General features: G+C 32.4%; 1 protein-coding gene and 1 long non-coding RNA gene across 3 annotated transcripts in view; one reads left to right on the top strand and one right to left on the bottom strand.

The window, feature by feature from the left end:
• LOC143912065 (uncharacterized) overlaps positions 1 to 26,595 on the top strand; it is a 569,875-nt gene that overhangs the window by 47,539 nt on the left and 495,741 nt on the right. The window lies entirely within an intron of this gene.
• The window catches only part of Eip74EF (Ecdysone-induced protein E74), a 48,269-nt gene continuing 30,534 nt past the window's right edge, over positions 8,861 to 26,595 (bottom strand). For both annotated transcript variants that reach the window (XM_077431183.1, XM_077431184.1), the window contains exon 4: positions 8,861 to 11,039. In XM_077431183.1, coding sequence (XP_077287309.1) covers positions 10,474 to 11,039 — 566 coding nt within the window. In that variant the 3' untranslated portion in view covers positions 8,861 to 10,473. The remainder of the gene's footprint in view (positions 11,040 to 26,595) is intronic.

The following is a 26,595-nucleotide window of genomic DNA, read 5'->3' as shown; positions in this document are numbered from 1 at the left end:
TCGAACTCGAGATTTTGACTGATTCGAACTCATAATCGATCGTCGTGTGTGTGTGTGTGTGGATTTTTTGAACAACGTTAGTCCTAGAGGTTGTGATCGAGAAATCTCGTCTCGAGAATTCTCGAGAAATTTTGATTCTCGTTTCTCGAGAATATTTTATTGTGAAATTTCGAGATTCTCGTTTCTCGAGAATATTTTATTATGAAAATTTGAGATTCTCATATCTCGAGAAATCGTTTATTAGAATCTCGAAAATATCGAGAATATTTTAAATTTATCACTACACGTTTTTGTTCAATAAACTGACTGATTTGTATACTTGTTAACTCGTAAATAATTTTGTGAAATATTGTAATATGTATAGATGGTCAGTATTTTTATTATTTGTGCGGTAAGTCATTATTCGGTCATCATATAAGTACATATACACATGTTACAATGAAATCGCACCATTTTTAAGCTACATATATGTATGTGCATGTAAGTACTAGTCACTGGTGGGAAAGTATTGTTATGATTTCACTAAAACGCTAGTGAAAATATATTTTCACTGACAATATGACCCCACTGTAACACACATAAAACAAAAATGTTTGATTTACTATTTATTTCTTCGTGTATTTGTTCCTTAGAAATTAGTCAATTTATAGTCAGTATTTTAACATGCATAGATGGTCAGTATTTTTATTATTTGTCCGGTATGTCCAGTATTTTTATATTTTGATCAGTATGTTATTTTGGTCACAAAAACACGGGCAAAGCCGGGTAGCAACTCTGGGAAGTTTTTGTCACATATTGTTATTTTTATTATTTTAAATTACTTTTGCATATTTTTATTTTCTTTTATATAATTTTACTTTTTTTTCTATTCAGTGTTCTATTATATCTCTCTATATATTTCTTTCATCGTGTCTTTAATAAAGTTATAAACCCCTGATATAATATATGTATGTACATACATATGTATGTAGTGTTTGTGTCCTTTTGATGTTTGTATTTTGTCGATTTTATATGCTAAAAAAATCAATTCACTATATTAAAAAAAAATTATACTTTCTCAAGAATCTCGAGAAACAAAAAAGAAAATCTCGAATTCTCGAGATTCAAATATTTCGAGAAAATGAGATTCTCAAATCTCGAGATCCAAATATTCCGAGAAAATGAGATTCTCGAATCTCGAGAATCAAAAAATGTCGATAAATCACAACCTCTAGTTAGTCCTATTGAACTGAAACTTAGAATTGGTCACTTAAATTCTTATCGACACGACGTAAATTTTTAAGTTGACCGGAAATGGTACCTCCCCTTATAAATACATATGTAGGTGTCCCCCTAAATCGAACTGAAATTTTTTCACATGTAATAGAAATTATAAATTCTTTAACTTAACATTTTTTGAATATTTTTACCTGAACCGGAAGTAGTACTTTTACTTTAGAGTATCGAGGTTTTTTTGTGTTTTTCTTAGAAACCTTTTGGATTATTGAACTGAAATTTCATATCTACAAGTTTAAGTTTAATATTAAGTTATACATAAAATTTGGTAGTGTTTGGTAGTTTGGTAAAAAGTGGCAGTTTACTCTCGTTCGATTTTTCTTCCACTATTTTTTTCGACCATTTATACATGTGTGGTCGTCACGAAAAAATTCAAGTATAATTCTTGTATTAATGTGATGAAAATAAAAAAAAGTCATTTAATTTTATAGACCGGAAGTGGGATTTTTTTCTCTTAGAAAGGTCAAAAATGTTGTCGCCTCGATTCTGTCCACACCCTTGAACGTATCAAGCTGAAAATTTATATTTGTATTCTTTATGTACTAAATGCTAAGTTGAGTAGTGCTGCTAAGGGTTTGGTCAGAAATCGTAAACCGGAAGTAGTATTTTTTTTAAACAATATTTCATTATTTTATTTTGAACTTTAATAGTATTTTAATCTTTTTGATATTTATTGTGTATAGTACTGATAGTGATTTTATTTAATAAAAAAAATTGAACGAAATCCGACCACCGGAAGTAGAACTTTTGTCTTGTGCAAGTTTCCATACATTTGCACTCAATTTGTATCGAAAATGCTGTAATAGCTATTATTATTTCATAATGCTGCCGGTATGTGTGAATGTGTATGTACGGTTCAATATAGAATGTTGTTTTGTGACTTTCTTATATTCCTCAAATACATAGATAAAGTCATGGGTTGGTCACATCCGAATTTTTTTCTAAGCGCCCCTTGAAAAATTATTAAGAAATGGGTTACCATCCTCCTTTTTCCAGGCTTGAGACCGACAGAAAAGTTGTTAACAAGGTTTCCCAACCCCGCTGGTGGAATTAAAAATAAATAAATAAAATTATATTTCAGAAATGAACTTATCAAGCCTTTTTTCTTCAAAATCTTTAATTAAAGCTTTATCATTTTCGATAAATAGAGTTCCCAAACTGGAAAGTCTATTTTTTGACATTGTAGATCGGGGATAAGTTTTAATTAATCTAAGTTTCGAAAAACTATCACCACCTGCTACAGTTAGCAACCTAAATGTTCGGATATAATTCTTGTAAATTATGTTGTTTTATGAAATTTAATACAATGAGTGGATTGATTTTACCTTGAATTTTATATGAATAATAGGCTTTTAAACTAATAAGTTCATCGCAATGTTCATTACTAATGATACAGATTTTGAATTCGCGGTCAGTTAAATTTGAAGATCGGCACAATATTAGCGAAGTTCGTCTCTTTCTGTTAGATTGTTTACAAAATACAATAAGGCCCACGTATTTGAATACTCATTCAACTGCTCGAATTTTTCTTTCATTGACACTAGTGTTGTATCTAAGAGAGGATTAAAAAACTCGACCTCTACCCACATATTTCTCGAGACAAATGATGAACTCGTATTATGTATTTTCGTCAAATTGCTGTTTCACGCGTATGATTCTTTTTAATTGTTTAAATACCGACCCTATTTGTAATGCCACTGGTAAATCTTTAGCTGAAACTTTTTTAAGGAATATAATTCCACGTGATCAGTTAGAATCTTCCAGCGATATATTGAAGCCGAAAGAAGTTTGCGATGTTACATTAGATTTCTCAGCATCATATAGCACAAGATTTAAATTGTGGATGCCACAGGGAAATGTGAAACTAAATCTTTTGAGAAGCATAATAGAATAAAAAAGGGAATGCGCCACTTATAAAGTAGAGGCGCCTTTGGGATTGGGAAAATGACGAATCTGGTACTGAAAAGAGGTGGGTAACAGGGCATAACTAGTTAAGCGGTTCGATGATCATTGGTCACAAAGCGCTCCCCCAAAAGTCATTAAAATCTCTATAACGGAACATCTGGCAGCCGAAAAGTCCATCATACTAACGATAATTATCATACTAACGAAAACTCGAGTGCAAAATATTCCGCATTCGCGGTTTTCATAGCAAAAATTTTCTTTGTGACTAATAATCCAATTACCAGTTGAGCATAGGAAACTACTCACTTAAAATCTGCATACAGTGGCAACTAGATAATTAATTATAAATATTTTAAAGCAATAAAAAATCACAATCAATAGAATAAACATATTACTATGGATTCCAACACTCACTTTTGGCACATTAATACTAGATTTTGAGTTAAAGACTGCAAATGTAAATAGTCTGCAAATGTAAAAAATCTGTAAATAGTGCGTTATTTTTTTACACTTATATCTCATAAAACGAAAAGAAGCCAACAAAAATCATCGTCATATTCGAATTTAGTAGCTCAAGCTTAGTAAAGATTGATTAGTCTCCGCTCTGGTAAGAAAAAAGTGACTTTTTGTTGCTCAAATTATAATTCGGTGCTATGTTAGATAAGTTTCTTTAAAATAATGACAAATTTAACAAGTGAAAAATTGTTGCTTTTAAACAAAAAAATTGTTTGTCTTAATTAATTAATACATTTTATTTATTAAATAATACTTAATCAATTGATTTATTAAATTATTTTTTAGTAAATTAAATTAAATATTTTAATAAATAATTAATTTAAATATTTATTATTATTTATTCAATTTAAAACTTAAATTCATTTATTATTTAATTTAATTTATTATTTAATAAATAAATAAATTGTTTGTCATAGAATATTATTTTATTTATGTAAATATTTTCCATTATTTTTTATGTGAATTTTCTATTATTTAGTTTTAATTGAGGCCATCCTATTTAACTTCTACTTTGTTAGATTTGAACCGAAAATATTTGTTTTATAATATAATTTCATTGTGATCTTTTACATATACAAATGTTCATATACATATGTATATGTACATATTTTTTTTATTTTATAATTTTTACTCTTCTTTACCTTTACTGTTTTTTGTACTACATTAATTACCTTGATTAATTTTATTTCATTTATTGTGTTTATTACATTTTACATTTTACATGAAATGTAAAATTTATTTTATTACAATTTATTTATTTTATTAAATTTTATTAAAATTTATTTTATTAAATTTCGTTTATTACATTTTACATGAAATGTTTTTAGTGCAAAAAGACCACAAGTGCTTTAAGATGTTTTTTTTTATTTTTTTAATAAAAAACATTTAAAACACCATTTGTTACAACAAAAAATTGCATACTCCAGTTTTTAGATTTTTAATAAGTATTCAAAAATCTTCAAAACTTTAAACTCTATTTTCTTGAAATAACGAAATTGCACTATTTACATGATCGATTTTTTTTATTGTTTTCCTCATTTAAAATTCAATAAAATAATGAATTCCGAGAATCGATACATAATATTTTGCACCAGTATGCGATGGTTGAAAGCCATCGATTTAAATTAATCCAAACCGGACATCCTAGCATTCTACCTTGTTGGGAAGGTTCGAAAAGTAAATCCGTCATTTGCAATGCTTACCCCTGTAATAGTAAATATCAATTGAGGCTACGTTATTTGATTTTAGGTGAAAATAAAAGGTATCTGAAAAATTCAAATCAATCTTTGATCGGATTTGTGCATACATATGTATGTATCTAATACGTATATAATTTCGAAAGAGACTTTGTATGTATGTAAGTATCTTTGGGTCGTATGTAAGTATCGTAAACAAGTCAAAATTTCTATGACGACGATTCGATTTTTTTTTTCGATTCAAATAAATGTAATAAAAAACAAATAAATATTTACTATTAGATTCGCCATGTTTAAGCTGTTTATATTACAAATACTGAGCGAAGCCGGGTAAAACAACAAGTAAAACTAGTATGAAATAAAACAAATGGAGAGTTTTTGTAGAATAGACATTTTTAATAACATATTACATAATATATCATTTTACGGTACATTTCAATATAATACATTTATAACTACCTTTACAAAGAAATTAATATTACCTATATATCCATAAAATCAATATGGAAACAGAAACTATTCAACAAAAAAGGTCTTAAAAATAAACTTAAGAAACAAAATAGTACACATAAACTTAAAATTTTAAGAATCGCTATTATATTATATATGTATGTATAAATGTATACAAAATTTTCACAAAACAAAACTTAATCTCTGAAATGTTTTCAATTGATTTAAAAAAATGTACACACTTTTACACGATCTCGCTCATCACTCACATGTTATTAACCTAATTAATCTTTGAGTTATAATGATAAATATACAACCTGCCTTCTATCATACAAAAAACATACAAAAATCTCAGTCGGACGATTTTTTTTCACTTACAATATCAAATTTATTTATATTGCTAAGTAACGATGCAGCAACTTCAAAGTAGCCCTCCTTAGAAATACAAATTGGATTGTGTAAAAATATTAAAAGGTTTTCTCTTCTCATTCGTTTAATGTTTATATTTTTTTCTTCTTAATCTTAATACGAAATATATATGTATATATTTCTTTAATTGATACAAATCATTTTTCTAGTATCCCCATATTTCCATACATTTTTTAAAAATTTTGTCAATATATGTATTGTTATCACAATCAACATGGACGCTCAGACAATGTCAGGGCATGTTTACACGTCACCTGTTTCAAAAAATTCTAATTTTATGCAATATAAGACGCTTTCATTTCCTATACATTGACTGAAACAGTGACGCGTAAATATTTCCTTCACAAAATAAATTTTCAAATGTCTGTAAAAAAGTATAATAAAGAGATACTAATTGGGTCCTATTTTAAATCATTTGTAGTTTATATTTTGTACATAGTTTCAAATTGCTGTATGAATTAATTTTCCAATTATATTCCATATGAAAATTTAATAATCATTACACTTCAAAGTTTTAAGTACTCAATGTTTTGATTAATGTGTCCATATTTGAAAAAATAAGCACTTAAAGTCATTGTAATTATTCTTATATTCAACTTTCCTGTCCTTTTTTATTACATTTACGTAACGTTAACAAAACTGACAGCTATATAAGTGAGAAATGATAAAAATAAAATAAAATGAACGATCGACAGGACTACTAGGAACTGCTCACCATATGGAGGAATGGGATCAGTATATGTATGTATATATTTATATATATATATATTAATAAATAAAAATCGCTGTTATAATACATACACAGTGAATGTAAGTGAATGAGTATTATTATATTATATATTTTTTTAATATACATATACTCATAACTTTCAACAATATTATATAATATCTGAGATATGCATATTCCGGAAGAATAAAATCAAAAAAACATAGAAGGGATGTTAGTACTTACGTATGTTATTTGAGGGTTTAAATACAATTTCTTACGTTGCAATTGATCTAAAATACTATTTTATATATATAATATATATAGATAACAATAATTTAAAATTAGACATAGGTATGTATTTTCAAAAAAAAAAAAAACCACAGAACAGTCACATTTGTTTGCTCCATATAGATATAGATATATAGTTTTTTTTTAATAATATAACATACTTATATATTTATATTTATATAGTTTGTGTGGGTGTGTGAATGAATGTAAATATGTATCTATTATATTTTTATGATAATAATATTTTAACCGCTATTATTATATTGTTGTACTTTAAAAACACTTTTTTAAAATATAAAAATTATTTTTTACATTAATAGAAGTCTCGATTAAAAGTAACAAAACATTTTCAACACTCGTATTAATATCAAACTGACTTTTAATAAATATCCCATCCCGTTGATTTGAGAGGAACAAAATCGATTCCAACAATATTTTTCAATACCGACAACTACTATACATCGTACTGAAAATAAATCAAAATCAACAATGCATCAATATAGGTATGTTTGTATGTATGTATGTATGTATGTATGTATATAAAATTATGATAAAAGTTAACGTGCGTAATGTTTCGGCTTGGAGGATTTAAATTCGAGTGATTTTAAACATATAATAATATTTTAATTATTTCATTGATAATAATATAACATTATAAATACACTATTGGACCTCGTGTAATATCTGAATCAGGTAACGTATCAAAGGTATTGTGTTCAAAAAGTTGACGTGTAATTACATATGTATGTATGTATTTGATTTGTGTCTGAAATCCACATACATATTTGTAAAATGAAACATTTGAAACGAGAATGTATTCACAAAAAGTATTACAATTTAATTGAAATTGTAATAGGAAAGAGCGAGAAGCGGCATCAGTGAAAATGAAACAAATCAAAAACGTACATGAAAGATTCGTGTATAACTACTATTTTTAAAGATATTAATATTAAATTTTCACTAGTTCCATCGAATTTGACATCAAATTGTAAATATAAAGATCTACTACCATTTACTCACATTCAGTGTTTAATTTTATTTAATTATTATTATTATAGTCACAATTTACACAATTTAAGGAATGAATTGATTAGTTATTATTATTATTTTTATAAAATGATAACTATCACAATGATCATTCAATTTACATAAACATCAACCATTTATCGTTTTGTGAAAATTCTCCTTTTTATTTTAAATAATTTTTAGTTAGAACAGACAACACAATTCAACTAAATTTGAGTTGCTTATTAGACAACAGTTTTAAATGATAGATTTCTCGCTAAACACATAACAATCACAACATTACTTTTACTATTTGTTAAGAGCAACCAATTTTCAGCAATATGTATATATGTAAATAAAATCAAACGATCAACAGAAAGGTATTATAATTACACCGATTTCATTAATTTTAATTTTATAATAACAATTTACACAGATAAATCAAACATATACATATACATTTTGAAATCAGACGGGGTGTCATAACATTGAAGTAAATATTATTCTACATATGTACTGTAATAGCATAATAAAAATGATCTTAGTGCATCCATAAAAAGGTAAAAGATCCAAAAAAGAACCCGTTAAATTTCTCTAAACATAGGGCAGGGCATACCTGCGCGAATCGTACTGTTAAATATTTCGTTCTATTCATGCATGTATGTACATATACAGTACATAATTCTAGCTCTATACATATAATTCACATTGTCATATAAATTTGCATTCTAGTGTGTGTGTGTGTGTGTGTGTGTGTGAATTGGCAGTATTTACTTGTAATTGAGCAAATATATTTTGTGTGATTATGATTAAAGAATTCACTTATTCATTTATTCCATCCAATCAATCAATCAATCTCTCTCTCTCTCTCTCTCTCTCTCTCGCTTAAAAGACTTTCTTATATTCCAAATGACTCTCAAATTACAAAGCACCAATGTCATGTTGTGTTAAAACATATATATTACTTTTTATAATTGTATGTATGTATGTATGTATGTATATTATAAAAAACATTTCGTTGATTTCGATAGACGACTTTATCTCTAAATATATAATATTTATATATGTATTTATAAAACTGGTATTCGAATAAAATTCTTCATATGAAGAGTATTTTATTTATGTAAAAAAATTTACTCAGATTTCCTACGCGTACATACATATGTATATTATATAAACAATACTTTTCTTGTTGTACAAATATGATATTCACATATGCATATATGTATGTATGTATGTACATAATCTTTCAAATATGTTGTACAGGAACTTGTCTAGTTAATAATCTGAGTGTATAAGTTCCATTTTGATTTTATTTTGCAATATTCAATAATCACATATATGGTACATGTACACAACACGATGAGTTATCATATCAACTACATTTCAATATACGTATCTTCTTCTTTTGACAAAAATACTTTTTTTGTTTTGTTTTTATTATTTCATTATTAAATACACTTAACAATAAACATTTATGGTTTTGTGATTGGTTATCGATTGCATTCCTTTATATAAATCTGAGATTATGCCATTTTATTGGTTTGCAAAAACATAATGCAAGAATGTGTGCATTTTTTTAATGGATCGATACTATTATTTTTGTCTCTCATTAAAACCATAAAGGTTAGGTATCAAAGAATGTTTATATACACATATACTTTGTATAAAATTCTAATTTACACATACAAAAAGGTCTTTCAATTTGTGTGTGTGTGTGTTTGGCTCGATCTCTGCAGAGAATCATCCCTTTGGACATTGTATGCCGAAGCGCCTAATGGTCTTTATAACACTTCAACATACATACATCTTAAACGTCTACATATGTATATGTATGTATGTACTTGGATCAAAGCAACCATAGTCCGTCCAAACTATCAATACTTAAGTAAGTATTTTAAGGTGTTTTGGGGTTGTTTGCGTCGCTCGGCTGTACATTGTGTAATTGTACTTGTCCAATATTTTAACAACAGTCTAAAATGTACAACAATTCACACTAATTTCATTTAACAAGAGTACTGAACACGTATAATTTTAGTGTCCTTATACAGTGTGTGTACATATGTAGATTGTAGAGTTAACTTTCAAAACGCTTTTTAATTCGATGGATATCGTATTAAAGGATGTACGGATGAAGTGACGACGCCTTTCGTGGAATCAATCATTTAATTTTACATTCTTCGAACGTACATCGCTAGAATGGAAAGCATTCTATAATACATATGTATTATATGAACATATGTACCATATAATAAGGTTTTAATAGGTTGCAGTATGTAAATATGTACATAGCTGTCATTGAAATATTGGACAAGAATCAATGTTATAAATTCAAATTTAATATATTACGTTTGTATTCATTTCAATATGATAAATATAATATAAACAGATCTATAAAAAAATATTTCTATTTACATATTGCTAAGAAAATGTTCCTAATACAAAACAAAAACATAACTCACTCGGACAATGTGTCGTACGGTTTTGACGGACACAATCTTCCGTACAATTAAAATAATGTTTAAAGAACTAAACTTGGACGTGTAACTCTCTCTCTCTCTCTCTCTCTCTCCCAACTCTTTTTATATCTTTCTGGTCCTACAAAGAATTATAATTATGAACTAAAAAATCTATACACAATTAAAATTAACAGAGATCCAAACTTAACACGCTCAGGCGGCGAGACGCTCCTCAGAAGAATCACGCTAACGAGCAGTCAATTTCGACAATGTCCTTAGGAACATCGACGAACTGGTAGACGAGACGTTGGCCATCGACTTTGGCAAGGATGCCCCTCTGGTAGTAGTACCTTAGGGCTCTGCCCATGGTCTCGTAGTTCATATCGGGCTTGTTTTTGTGTAAGCCCCAAAGCCGGGACACGGCTTTGGAGTCGACCAGCTTGAAAACGCCTTTCTCTCTGTTCGTCCACTTGATGTACCTGGGGCAGTACTCTCTGTCCTGCAGGAGTTTCAGCAGGAACTCCCACAGATACGTGGTGGAGCCCTCGCGCGACTTGCGCTTCACCCCCGTGGGTGCGTCGGGACTCTTCAGCTTCTTGATCTTCTTGATCTTGTGGGCTTGCACTCTGTTGTGGTAGTTAAGGTCCAGCATGTACGACAGCTCGTCCGGCACGCTCGCCGTCGCCGAATGCTGTAGGGAAAACTGCGAGCTGACCGGTGCCGGAGCTGGTGGCGTCGCAAAGTGGTGTCCTCCATAGTTTCCCGGGTTTCCGTAGTTTAAATAGCCACCATACGACTCTCCCGATGCTGAAATATAAAAAAATAAAACAATTTAATCACTTTTCAAATTAATTAAATAATTAGTCGTACGAGATGTGGAGAGCTTTCCCATTTTCAATTTATTTCTTAGTTTGAACTTTCAAAAATATCTATGTAGTTTTTATACATAGCATACATATGTACATAAATAATTATTGAGCGCAGTAGCGGAATCGGCGAAACATTTTAAATAACTTAATTGAATAAATTGCATTCGTGGATTGTATATAAAAATATCTACAATAAAATATCAAGTCACGTTTTATTGCACTGCATCCGGTTATTGTTGTGCATCGATTCTCATGCATCTATCCAAAGAACCACATATTTGAGAATCTATGTATTTACATACATATGCATGTACTTCGTTCAAGGACAATTTATCGATAAATAAGTAAAACCGCCCAACTTCAGTTGCGTAATTTATGTCGGATAATAAATTATTTTGTCAAACGCAGTTTTGAAATGATGTACTTATAATATAATTGACGCCGTTAGTGGCAAGCCTGAACAGGATAGAGTCCTTTAAAATGTGGTGTTACCGGAGGATGTTAAAGATCTCATGGAAGGAGCATGTGAGGAACGAAACGGTCCTCCAGCTATTTCATAAAATAAAAAGAGAGTGTAGAGAATATTTTGGCCCCAAATGTCGCCTTCTACAATCAATCATAGAGGGGAACGTGAGTAGAAGGCAATCAAATGGTGGCTTGGGAGAAAGAAGCTCTCTTGGCTCTGGAACACGGGACTCTGACTTGAAAAATTGTCTGCCCATGGTAGTCGCCTACGGATTCGGCATTAATATATTACAACAACAAGAAGAACATAATATATTGAATACATTGCGAACGAAGTGAAACTAATAAATGTATATGTAAAACCTTAAAAAATAGACTGCAATTGAAATAGGATTTACAATTGAAATGTCAACAAAATATTTTTGCAATAATTCAAGGCTACGAAGAGAAATTTACGACATATTGCACTTTCATGTACATATGTATATACATATGTAATGTGTATTCATTTTGTTTAGGATAAAAGTGCATTTTTATCACGTAATTTTATTTATACTTAAATATTTGAGTGGAGCGATTAAACAGTGGCGTAAAGTAACGCGATAGTCGTCAGGTTCATAACCTAACTTAACCTTTTTGCTGTTGACTCCTCTTGGTGTGATGTATGTACATATGTAAAAAAGCATACATACATATGTACGTGTACACCTCAAAGTCATTTGGTGGGCACGGCCGCAACTAGATAACGTCACCACCGAAAAATAAATAAATATATCGACATAGATACCAGATACCAGACATCAGATACCGGAGCGTCTGTTTCCTATTCCTGGGATTTGAGTAAGTACCTACCACTGTACCAGTAGAGTGCATCGCAAGTGCAGTGGCACTACCGATGTTTCACGAATTAACATGTTCCATCCGTTACTATTACCCCAAGCACTATAAAATACTCAACGGTTATTTAATAATATCTTCAATGGCTCAGGATAGACCGAATATGTAATTTGTGTATATGTACTATGTACTTTTAATTGAAACACAATTCTTAGATTTCGATAGAATTATCGACGATTTTGCCTCCAAGACACGGAAGATGTACTTTTTTGATATAAAAAACACTTTGGATTTCTAGTCATTACTTGTTATCTTTTTTTGTTTAGTTAATCATAGTTTACATACATTTTATACATATTGTTACATATTTTTTTGCATTTTAAAACCTGATAAAATTTTCTTTTCAGACTGCATATGTAAATAGGTACCTATCATATATATGTAAATATGTATATGTGTCTTTTTCTATTGACAATTTAATACACATATTTAAACTACATAACTAATGAAAATAAGAATCAAGCTTTACGCCGGACGTAATTTTTTCTTCACACAGTTCTGGTTGGATATATGTATGTATGTACGTATTTAATTGTTCTCATGTATCTATGTACATTAATACAGTCTACAGTGTACATTTAAAGAAAATTGATTTTTAAGATTTTTGAAACCCGATCTTAAAAAAAACGTTTGGGATAATATGAGCCATAGCACGTGTAAAGAGCTTTAACACGAGTAAAAGCAAACATTTCTGTCGGTTTTCTTTATATATTTTTTAATCGCAAAGTTCATGATCTCGGTAAGCCGTAAAAGATAACCGAGAGCGAAATTGACAGCAGTTAGCAACAATTTTTTTTTAAGTATGTTTAAACATTAACACATTTATGTACAATATAGTCACGACTCACGAATACAATCGACCGATTTTCCGGAAAATTTCAAAATCGGGAGCGAGTCGCTTGCAATACCTCATTTCTCGATATTCTAAATGCGAAATGGGAACGTTCTGAAGTAAAAATATGTATTTCAATTGCACGGTGTAGACATGTGTAGGCCGTTGAAATTTCGCTGGTTGCATTTTTATCGCGTTTTAAAAAGCGTTATCGTTCAAATATTGCGCTTATCAATGCGGAAATAGAGCGGGACGTATCCGCAAATTCCCACGGATGCAAAGCTTTCGCTATCAAATACCAGAATTACCAAATTGTACGTACCAATATGTAAAAAAAAGCGTATAATAAAAATGAAACCAGAAGTTGACGAATGAGACGGACGCGTATCCTTGACATTGAACTTGAGATGTTTGCTCTGGCCGGTCGTTATCAGCCCGCGCGAGTATTTTCCCTTCTGACTATGTACTCGTATGTATGATATGCACATATGTACATACATATTATATATCACATATGTAATTATAATACTTGTACGTGTGCGATTGCACTGGTATACCAATCTGGTATACTGTTGGCCGGAGAGGTCGACCTTCTTTACAGCCAACTTTATTTCACTGGTAACTTCATTTCTAAACGCATTTTTTCCGTTTAATTATTATCTTAATTTCCGACCTACATAAGTACATGGGTTCTAACAAGATCCACATAAGAAAATTCAAAAAGGAAAACTATTTTCCAAAGCGAAAGGAAGCAAAATGGAAGAAACGAAAGAAGCAAAAGTCCTTCCCGGACTTGGAAGAGAAAAAGAAAACATAAATAAAAACCAAAAAAAAAAAAAACAATTGCTAACGCCAAGATCCTCCGTTGGGACGTTGTATATCATTAAGGACACATTTTTATCCTTGTACGTATACGGGAAGAGTGTGTGTTTGTGTTGCGTGTCCGGTAGTCCCTCCACAACCAGTTCTGTTAACTGTGGCAGTGTGCTCCTCTGCAACAAACACGGCTACAGTGTGGCCCATCGCTTCTAAGCACACTATTTACCCTTTACATCATTTCATTTAAACATTCAAACGATACAAATACGTTTGAGTAACTTGTAACAAATTGAAAATTCACACTGCAACGTGGTGCAGGAAACAAACACCTGTTTGCTACAATCTAGGAGTTTTTATTTCATACCAGCAGTATGGTAGCGTATATGTTTGGCACCAAGTGATCAGTGGGTTCGATCCACCATACTGCTGGTTAGATTTGGGGGTTTTGTGACTCCAAATCGATCGTTTCTTATCAGAGTTTGCTAATTTTATCTGATCATTGTTGAAACGGTTCCTTAAAATTGGCAAAAAAAAAAATCATCCTATCTGCTGTCACAAATCTTCTATTTATTGTATGTACAATTTGTAAAAATTATGTACAAAATTTAAATCCATAGATGTCTCAATGGAATAATTCTGTAATTAATTAATTAATTGTTACAGTGATTTATGTAATACAGTGATTTATGTAATAATAAAATACTGCATTATTTGTAATTAATTGTCCAGGAAGGCGCATTGGGCTCTCCCTGTCAAGCCTTCCTGGTATATATCTATGAACAAACAAAAAAAAAAAAAAAAACAGTTGCGCAACCGCTTAGGTGCCCGCAAGATCTAGGTTGCTGATTCCTTGCACACAGTTCAAAATTTACCAAACATATTTAAATAAAAATATGATCTACCGATTTACTGATTTATGGAGAAGGTTTGAAAGCCATACATACGCCTATTGTAGCGTTATGTACAAAATCAAATTGATCGTATGATCGTTTTCAGTTCAGTTTTTGGTGGTGTTGATGAAATGATCTATAAACAAAACTTCATTCATGTTGTGTGTATAAGTAAGTGGAGAGACAGATCTAATTAGGATGGACTAGAGATGGGTGGAGACTTTGTGGTCAGGGTGTGCGATGCAGTGGCGGCAGACGCTCCGAGATACGAGTATATGTACATATGTATGCGTACGAATGCACATGTGCATCCACACGGCGTGTGTGTGTGTGTGTGTGTGTGTGTCTGCCGGCTTTATGTTTGATGGTCAACGACACTTTCGACATTGCTGCAATGCTGAAGGTCAGGCTGTGTGCATCGGCTCGCGAAACCGCGCAAAACTAACTCCTCGGCTCCTCGACCAGCTTAAAATTGGCAACTGCCTCAGACGATCGTCATCAATCATCGACATAAACGTGTGGCACACTAGGTAATCCGACAGTTTGCAAATTGATACAGCTCAAAATTACAAACACTGAACTTGTTCAAATTTTTTTTCAAAACCCGAAACACAACAGCCAGTTATTATGGAGATAATAATAAAAATGGGTATGTGCATATCGAGCGGCACAACAAATTGATGATTGAATAAAACCGTTCGGAAAAAAGCGGAGATATGGAATATCAGTTTTTCGGATTTAAAAAATGTTCCGAAGAATTGAAGCAGATTGCTTACAAGGAGTAAAATAGATTGGTTATTTAAAAAAGTCAATGCTAGTCCATAGTTTAAGTTTAAATATTTGTAGATATTACGTGCATGCGGGTGAGTGGTGCCTTTATTTTGACTTGCAAGGGATTTGAATAAAATTATTAATCATTAAGATGAGATAGTAAGACTAATTTAAAATGGATACTTTTAAAATGAGATTTGTTCGTTTTTTTCAGCTGAACACTGGAAACTCGAGTGTGTGTGTGTGTTTGTTTGCGGAAGATTCGCTCGGTCGCGTCTAGTTCTGTCTCGCTTTCGCTTTCTACGAGACACGGCGGTCAGTGCGGTTATCGTATTCGTTTTCCTGGACGAATTTATCGCTGCCTGCCGAATCTCGCATGCATCCTACAATCCTACAATCCTGACCAAGTACATATTTTAATAACTACCTAGCTGTTTGCGGATGTCCGTCTCGTTTACCTCGGATGCGGCAAAGGCTTCCTGAAAACGTCACATCCGGCCACGGAAACGAGTTGCGAGATGAAAGTATGAAACAACATCGTCTATAAGCCATAGCTTCCCACTATCCGACTCATCCGACACCGATCAGGATGAGTTTCACATGAACCCTGTCTCTTAAGTCTGCATCATATGTAAGTGCACATATTGTACATTATACAGCTTACGACAGCCCGGCCATGTGTAACGCACGAGAATGCCAAAACAAAAAGAGGATAACCCAAATAAACAGCTGAATAAATGGAATCCAAGATGATCATATATAATAATGACTCAATGAGGCCGACATTTCGCGTTGCAGTTTCCCAAAATGGCGGACGACGAGGGGCCACACGTTGCGCAACGTTTCTTCTCGAGACTTTTTGAGCTCGCGGTTTCGCAACTTCTTGTAAAAATATACATACTTACACATTGTACAATCGAGTGTACATATATATATATGTACGTAGGTATACGTATAATGTGGAGCGGAAATTCCTCCCCTTTGTGGGAGTGCAGCATGAAATATTAAGCACACGCCATTCCTATACGTAAATTGTGGACTCTTTAATTGCATCGTCTGAACTGTGGAATGGAGGGACGTAAACAGGAAACGGTCTTGTGGGTTCCTTTGTTCACTCAACTCGATAGCTGGAGAAGAGAATCTGAGCAGAAAAGTCGTATGTACTACATACATACATATGTACATACTATCTGTTGTTTCCACGGCAGTGGAGAAATTCGCTCGACCGGATGCTGATAAATCAGAGGATTGTGATGACGCACGACCAGTGCATCGGTTGAATAATCTGACGAAAAGTGAAGGTTAAAAAGTACGATGAGCTAGCATAGTACAATATACGAGTACATAGCTCAAAGTGTTAACCAAAACACCTCAATGCGAACTAGAACTCAATTCGAAAATGTACATATGTAGTGATTGAATTGTTGTTAGTTCTAAATTATGCCAAAAGTAATAGAAATGCCTGAAGTCAGAAGCTCAAATATTTTCAAACAATTATGCAAAAGTCTAAAGTTAAAAGAACAGTGCAGCAATTTCGTCATACAATATTGGAATTTAGATGATTTGATGAGAGCAAACCAGTATAAAAAGAGACGACCTATCATCATTTTTTAGTGTTGTAGGAATTAGATTATGTGATATCTGATCGATGCGTGTCCTTAACAATGACGACGAGCTAAAATAAACACTACTACCGCGGCTCGATGAAGCAATCGGTTGACCCACATCTACTATCTGAGCTATTCCTGTCGTGAATAGCTCAACAAATATCTACGACGTGCGTATTTTTATCGGATTCGGAATTGATCTGTCAGTTCGTCTTTGAGCAGGTTGAATCTGATTGGATCGAGAGGGAGGTGAAGAGGTGACACAGCCATAGGGGTAGGTATATAAAAGAAAGTAGGAAGTGTGTGGGATGGGATGGGGTTGGCATCTATCTGTGTGGTATGTTGGGTTGGGTATGAGCAGACGCGGTTGCAAAAGTGTGGCTCGCTGTTGGGCAACGCGCTGTCGAGCGATAACGGGGTCAGTGTTAGGCCGTTCCACATAACCGGGTGCACGCACACTTACTTACTCGTTACTCGTACATATAGTACCCAGGACCATATTATACATCTCAAAGTTTTCCCTGTTGGTGAAGGCCGACTCTACTTCTGTCTCCGTCCATCTCCATTTCGTCTCGCTCGATGCATTCTGCATTCATTCCCTTCCCTCCCCCTCCTCCTCCTCTGATTTCCTCACTTGTTCGCCCTCCGCGGGCAATTTCTCAGCTCTGACTTCCCATTGGGTACGTAACCGCCTGGGTTCTCAACTATTTTAGTACAATCGGATGTGCGCACTCGATGATGTTTGCACTCGAGAATTGTTTTAGCTCGAGTTAACTGAGAAACTGCTCAAAAGAAGCACGAAGAATCCAAAGGATCTCGGTGAAGCTAAATAGCAAAGCTGAGAGTAGGAAACGAGAGTTGTTTTATATAAGAACATATGATACTGAATATAAAGAAGAAGCTATTTAAGTATATCAGTTTTACACTACCCAAGGCAAATAGCAAAATAAAACCACCTACTCTCGAGAAAAATAATGCATACACGTTTATGCACAGGCGGCGAGGTTCGATAAATGCATACACATACGTATGTAAGTGCATTCTCTCGCAAAAGTTCAGTGACTTCAAAACTGCTATTGAGAAAAATACGAAATTGAGAAGCGCACAACGACCTATACGGAAAAAATAGGAGATTGTAGTCGGAGATTCGGGTTGAATAGATGCCGGATACGGGATCAACAAAGCGCTGGGTTTGACAAACACAATGTGACAAATGGCGATCTGCTAAGAACGTAGGTGTAGGTGTAGGTGTAGGTACCTGATTTCCCACTTCCTGGAGCTATTGTATATTATAATATATTATATGTACATACATATGTTGGTATGCACATGTGCATGTGCACGCGTGGATAGCAGTTTGATACTGAAATTGGTCGGTGCATCGGAAGGTTTGAGAGGTGGAGTGGAGTGCAGGCGATGTTGGGTGTTGGGTGACCAACCCGTTCCAAGGACAGCCACAGCCGACTTCAGGATCCAAATAGAGGAAGTGACGCACTCACCTATTTACTCTGCTGCAGACTCAGGCTCATTCCTTCCAAACATTTTACCCATTGCATACGTACGTACTCATTCAACTCACTCACTTTGGTTCCTCGACCTGTCAAAAACTAAACCTCGATGATTTTCCGAATAATTCCGGCGCAAACGTTACTCGGACAGTACAAAAAATAAAATAAAAGAAGCACAGGCACTAATATAAGAATAAATAGTCGTCGGGAATGGGATGCGAATAGTAATGTCTAAATTATATTTGTTTACTACGATCCTAGCCAAAAAACGGGGCAAAGCTATTTGACATTGCGGAAGGTCGGGGATAGACATATTTAATTACGTGCTGGTCATGTTTTTCATGTTTTTCTTTGTTGTTTTTTTGCGTCAACATACATATGTATATACATCGAACGATCCGATAAGAAGCAATGAAAAAATATGTATGTACGTACAATATAATATATGTAATGTGTTTAGTTTCCAATGGTTTCCTAATATCGTCGTTTTTAGCAAAAGAAACACATTCCGGTAGTCGATCGTCAAAGTTATCGCCGAAACAGCCTTCGACGACCTCGACAAACACAAGTGTCCAATGACAGAGGAGTTGTACAAAGTCTGGAAAAGTGGAAAAGTCGGTTGTGTCACACAAGCAGCGCGGTATTGGGTGCGCAAACACAACACGCACAATAAACGTGTCAAAATTGGTAACGAATGTGCATGTGGCGCACTAAATAATGTGTGAACATGAATCTTGTGTGTATGTGCCTTTTCCTGTGCATGACTAACGCGCTCGACAAACACCCTGTATACTCTCAGCTGGTCTTTATTTGTGTGTGCGTTTTTTTTTCGTTTCAAAAACGTATCGAATGAAAATATTTTTCCCATTTGCTCTTACGAATCGACGATTTAAAATCCACGATGAAAATGAAAATAAAAAATAAATTTGGTTTGTAATGTTTATTCGAAAACATTGTCGAAACCTATGCAACATCGGTTCTTATAACGAAAATCGAAACAAAAGATAACAAAAAATTCATAATATATTATACTAAGGAAGCGCAACTAGAACAGAATCGTTTCGAAATTGCCGTTTCCCGATTTCCAAATTTTCCGACAAACTTTTCCTTTTAATTTCATTGTTGTTTGCATCATAGGCTTGCTCGTTAGCGATTCTCAACCTTCGCAGCTTCCGTTAACGAACTTTACCGTAATTTCCAATTATTTTTCCCCCCCAAAATAGTAAGAGCTATTCACGGAACGAACTGAAATACTATAGACTAAGTAGTACGAATAAATTTTGCACTTGTACAAACAACGCAGTTTCAATTCAAAATGCAAACAATTGGAGCTGTCTCAAGACCGGACTCGGTTAAGGCTTTTATTGTAATCGATTTTAATAAAAAAAATAAATCAAAAAATGATTGTCCTTCAACGTTCATTCACCTCCCGCAACTGAAACGTGTTGTTTTGTCGACCGTTGAAAATCAGTCATATCTGCATCTTTTGGCATCCGTTTTTTTGCGACAATGACTAATGACGACAATAATAGGTCACATTTAAGTGCATAATTCATATTTAATTTAAAAAAAGTCAAAACTGGTAACTAATAAATGAGGTGAACAAAATGAAATATGCACCACAATAAGTTGACGCATTATATCTAATCGAAAATTACAAACATACGTTATTATCACAATAATGCAAAAATATTCAAAAGAGATTACAGCATTATTAAATTACAAAGTGTACCAAATCAAACAGTGCGCGTTTTGATTCGTCAGTAAAGACATATGTATGTGCATACATATGTATGTAGATAGTTACATAGGTACTGTTATACATATAACATATTGTATATGTATGTATGTATTTACTATACGGTTTTTTGCAATAAGCATTAGTTTGTAATGATTAAATGGTGCATACATATGTATATCACTAGTAACTCGGTGTATGCGGCATCCATCTGCCGTTACATACATACATACATATGTAATACAAATATAAAATTTAATTAGTATAATGATATTAATAAGGCATGTGTATTCTGTGCGCGATGCTACAAACATACATAGAATATATGTAAGTAGCTAATACAATATCGAATTGTCGGTATTCCTAGGAAAGGATTTCTCGTTTGGTCGGTCAAATGTAAAAATAAAAAATGAAATACAACGTGTACTTATACAAAGAATGTCCTGCCAAAGTCGTACAGGAGACGTCCTGCCAAATTTACATACAAAGAATAAGAAATAAAAAAAATGGCCACAGATATGCTAATTCGAATCGCGTGCTAATTTTGGAAGCGCATCGAGGAAATGTGTCACAAAATCCATATTTTACCGGATACGACGACAAGGACTCGGGACAGACGCCCACAAGGACAAATGTATAACTTTTTCTTTTTTTTATGTACCTAATATGTACATATGTACGTATGAATACGTGTGTAAATACTTACTGAAATATGTAGCACGCATCAAAACAACTTGAATTTTGCGTGCATAATAATAAAATTGGGTGGGCCGCATGCCGCAAATATCATCATTTGGATACATATGTACATACGTATGTAGATACATATACAGTCCATTTTCGGGTTACTGATAAACTGCACAAAGGGTAAAAGTAGATTTAAAAGTCAATTTTACATAAGACGAATTTCAGAATTTCAATTTATTATACATACATATGTATAATAATGGCTTTATAATTAAATTTCACGTAAAATCCGAGCAACCTATACGCACATACATATGTATTTATGTATGTATGTAAGTATTACATATTACATTTCGTTTGTTCAAAATCCATGCACTAGCATTAACCTTTTGATCTGTTTTGATTTTCGAAATTGTATTTTGTCTGGAAATTATTAGCTCACGAGAAAAACGATAAATTCAATTTATTTAAAATAAATATATTGCGAATATTGATAATTACCGGTAAATTTGAGATCTCTAATATATGTATAATACATACGTACTATTAGTATTACTAGTATTAAAACTTTTGGAATAAATAACGGAAATACATTAAAGTAAGGATATATGAATTCACTTATTTACATATGTAAGTAGAACAAATTTACTTTTGATTGCGTCTTTAACATTAAAACGAGAAATGCACAAGGAATGACCATCACATCAGTTCCTCAAAAAAAAAAAAAAAACTAAAATTAGAATTCGAAATTGAAAAAGAAGAATGCGATAAAATAAAAATACATGTTGCAGATTGCAAATTTGTGAATTGGCAAAGGACGTCGATACCGGAAGGTCACCTTTGGTGTGCGACTTTAGTATCATAAGTACATACATGCATGCATACGTAAATATGCAAAAAAATTTGACCGCCTCTGATTTAGTGCGGGCCGGTGACGACAAACAGGGTTGCCACACGTCACGTCTAAATTTGCAATTGTAATTTTGAAACGAAGCAAAACAAAACATTTTCGGCAACGATAAAGAAGTCCTCCTTTATCAACAAAATGTGAATGAAGGACGTATAATATTTAAATTTTAAGCAGTGTGAACAATAAAGGTACATCGATAAAATATTTTCACGTGCAAAAAATGCCTTTTGTATTTTTTATACACAAACAACGTTAAGAATTTGATTGTATCAGACAAAGGCACATGAACATATGTATATGAACGTACTTATGTATACATACATACATATGATGGCAATCTTTTTATCGAAACAATGTCAAATATAATATTTATTATGTACGGGGTATCAATTTTAAAAACATCATTGGTAATTTTTCAAAGTAGCGTCTCAATTTCTTTCCAAAACTCTGGTAGAAACTAAAAACAAGAGGAACTTACAATATTCAATTACAAAAATTTAGCATTAAACATTAAACTCTAATATATATATATAGAGATTTAATCTTGAGAATTCTGGCTTGAATAATTAGGTTTTTGGGGAGTTGCCATCTTTTCGATACATATTTGCTATTTGTCTTTCTGTTGGTTAATAATTAGCTTTGAATGTATTTGAACTGTAGCTATCGAGAATGTAGATTACAGCATTCAATGAAGATACAATTTGCATTACATAGAAGTGTACACACTGTGGATTTTGACGCCCCACAGCCGCGCTGCGCTGGCCAATCAGGATTAATAATAAATACATGCATAAATGAGCAGGTATGTAGGTGGCAGCCCTAACTAAAGGTGAGATCATCTTGAAATACCCGGCACATCGTTTTGCACAAACACCGGTCCTGGAACGTCGGCGCAATTTGAGATGCATTAATATAATATTCGGTGTCGTTGCACTATTGCGGTCATGAAGTCATAGGGCGAAAGACCCATCTTTGAAGGTCGAATAGCACATTTGGGGCCAAAGAACCCAACGGCCTGACAGCATCCATAGAATCATCATCATCATCATCGAAAAAAAAAAAATAAACTCAATAGGTCAGTTGCAGTCCGAGTCCAAAGTGCCAACGCGAATGGCTTCCAATTTTTGGAATCCGATATTAATTTATAACGTGTTAAAAATAAAATTATAACGTGTGATAAGAAAGATTGCAATGCAACTGTGTACATATGTACATAGTATGTATATTATAATATTTAGTTCAAAATAGTGTGTATTTAGACATAAGAATTAAAATACATAGTGAGTGTATTGTTTTTTTTTTTATGTATTTACAGTGATGTATAATTGTTTGATTTTCCCGTAAAATAATCAAATATATTGGAAATCAAAATGTTCACAGAATTAAATCGGGTAAATGACAAATAAATCGATACTTTTATGTTGGATTAAGTTAGTTTAGATTCAAAATTGACGTGCTATGTTTACAAGATCAAACTATGAACATTGACAGATATGAATTTGGAAAAGATTCCATACGCATATACCGGTGAAAAGTGAAACTTTCATTCAAATTTCAAGTCCTTTGTTTTGTATTAATAAAATACAAATAATTTTAATTTAAAATTTAAAATTATGTGTATATTTTACTAGAAATTAGACAAACGAATTATGTATGTCTAAATATGAAAAAAAGTATGTAAAATCATTTAGTGTCAGATCATAAGAATTTTGAAAGTATGAAAAATTAAAACGAATAATGTTTAAATTTTAAATGCAAAATATTTATGATTCTACTTTTATAAGGTATTAAATATATATGTTTCTTATCTATGTATTATCATCAAAGTAAACATTTAAATGCGAACGTACATAATAATACATACATATGTATGTTGGAACAAAAAAAAAAAAAACAAAGAGAGGCGCCCGGAAACAGAAAGATTTGGAAGCGCAGGATAGGCGGGCGTGTGCTTGACCTACCCGAAGGCGTTTCGCCGCGAGCCGCCTCTGAATAATAATGATAATAAAGAGTGAAAAAAAAAAACGAAATAACGCTACGGTGTCGGACGAACGCAACGCAACGTAAATAGAGTGGGCCTGCCTAGTAATAGAAAATAGCGCTGGAGTGTGGAGTGTGGAGTGTGGAGTGTATGGTGTTGGAGGTGTGAGTCACGCGCCGCCACTGCAAAGAGAGGAGACGACCGCGCGAGCCACTGGAGTTTTCATTTTCACGGTCGCCTTCACTCTGGTGTGACGTGATCTCAGAGTTGTGACTTTTGTGACTGACGTATTTCGTACGCCACTGCATCTACATATGCGTATACATTTATTTCTGAACCAAAACAAACACATTCTCACTTTTAATCTATTTCAGATTGATTCATGATTTGGCGTCACTGCATACATACATACATACGGCCGCAATAAACCTGTGGCCTAATTACTGCATACACACATTGCAATAAACATTTTAAGCTTAACTCTTCATCTTCATAAATATACCTAGCGAAAAGTATTGTACACATATGTATGTATATTAGGTGCCTTTGTTTGCAAGATTTTATTTTATCGCTTTTCTTCAATAATATAACAAATATAAAACCAATTTCGAGACGTCACATTATTAGTTACATCTGCACATATTATAGTTCAAGTTTTAGACATTCTTATTGTACTTTTCAATACGTAGTGAATAATTTCGAAATGACTTCAAATTAAAAATTCAGTCAGTAAAAATAAGAACAAGTCAAAATTTAAGAAAATTACTACAATAATTTCAATTCAAACCGATAGATGGTTCTCAATTCATTCAACATGGAGAATACGTTTATGTACGATAACTTTTGAATCGAAAATCAGACAGAATCCTTTTAGTAAAAATAAACAATTCTCTAACAAACCCCACTTTAAAATGCAATTAATTACACAAGTTAAGATATGTAAATCCTACTACACAAAATTTCACAAATGAACATATGTACATATGTATTTCATATACATAAAGCGCGTTCCTGTTGGCAAGCTTCCTCTACTTAGATGACATTATGTAACGTTGTGTAATAATATTTATATGTAATACATACATACATACATATGTATGTAGTAAAGGCCGCGAAAAATGTGTTTCGCGTCAATATTTGCCGGACACGTTCATATGTATGTACATACATACATATATACATATATATACTATTTATTTTGATTGTATTTTTGTCGTACGTGTCTGTCGTCTGTTTGGTTTTGGCAATTTTTTGTTCGAAAAATGATTAAAAATTTATCAAACAAACAATTTGCTCATTTAGGGTCAACAGAACACGAACGATTATCACCTGTGCATTTAAATAAAAAAAAGAACATCATTATTGAGCAAACATTCGTTTCAATTAAAATGGCGTATTCCGTATTCGTTCCGGCTTGTGTTTTTCGCAAGGCTAATTTTTTTTAATAAAGTAATTTATACAAAACGAGAAATAAAATTTCCAAGCATTGAGACCCACCCATCTTCACATTACATTTGGAACATATGTATGTATGTATGTATGTAATTTTATACATACATATAAACATAATTTGAAAGTTGGCTTACGAGCTATGAAGCGAAGTCTCAAACTGACAGAAATGTATTTGTTATTTGCATATATTTTTTAAAAATAAAATAGCCGCGTTAAATAAACTCGCATATTAAAATTATGTCATCCGGCGATTTTTCACTCAAATAAGTTAGCTTAATCTTGACAAAATAATATGGAGCGTGTACAAATTGCCAAAGAAATGTGTCACCGAAATTATAGTAGATATGTTAAATAAATTAGCTTGATTACCATGTAAATTTAAAATCTTACACGAAAGGGAATATTTAACATTCAAAGTGATGGCTTGGAAGTGAATTAAAAATAGCGATCCATTTAAATTCAATTCGAAACAATTTGAAAATCAGATCACACAGTACACATCATATATTAACGAATCACTGAAAAATTCATATCGAAAAGCAATAAAAAAAAGTGTCTCAAAACAATAAAAAAAAACCTCATCTATTGTTACTACGTACATATGTATGTACTTACGTACGAACGTAGATAAAGTAAAAAAAACAACTGTAGCAAAATGGGTCACATTCGTATAATTCGCCTGAAAGGTGTAACTTGTCCCGTGTATTAATAAATACAATGTGCACTGTTTACCCGTTCCAGATTTTTCAACCGAAATGTATTTGCATTCGTCAATGCAAATATTAAAAAAATATAGAATTCGATAGAAATTCCATTCAAATATGCATACATATATTATATACCTATTAGTAATTGTATATATATAATATACCTAACAATTAAAATCTCGAGAACAACTTTTCAAATGTAAACTTGAAAATTCATACAGGAAGGCCCA

This window comes from Arctopsyche grandis, chromosome 5 (assembly GCF_051622035.1).
Source record: "Arctopsyche grandis isolate Sample6627 chromosome 5, ASM5162203v2, whole genome shotgun sequence".
Taxonomy (NCBI): domain Eukaryota; kingdom Metazoa; phylum Arthropoda; class Insecta; order Trichoptera; family Hydropsychidae; genus Arctopsyche; species Arctopsyche grandis.
The sequence above is the reverse complement of the archived record's forward strand: the minus strand, read 5'-3'. Positions and strand labels throughout refer to the sequence as shown.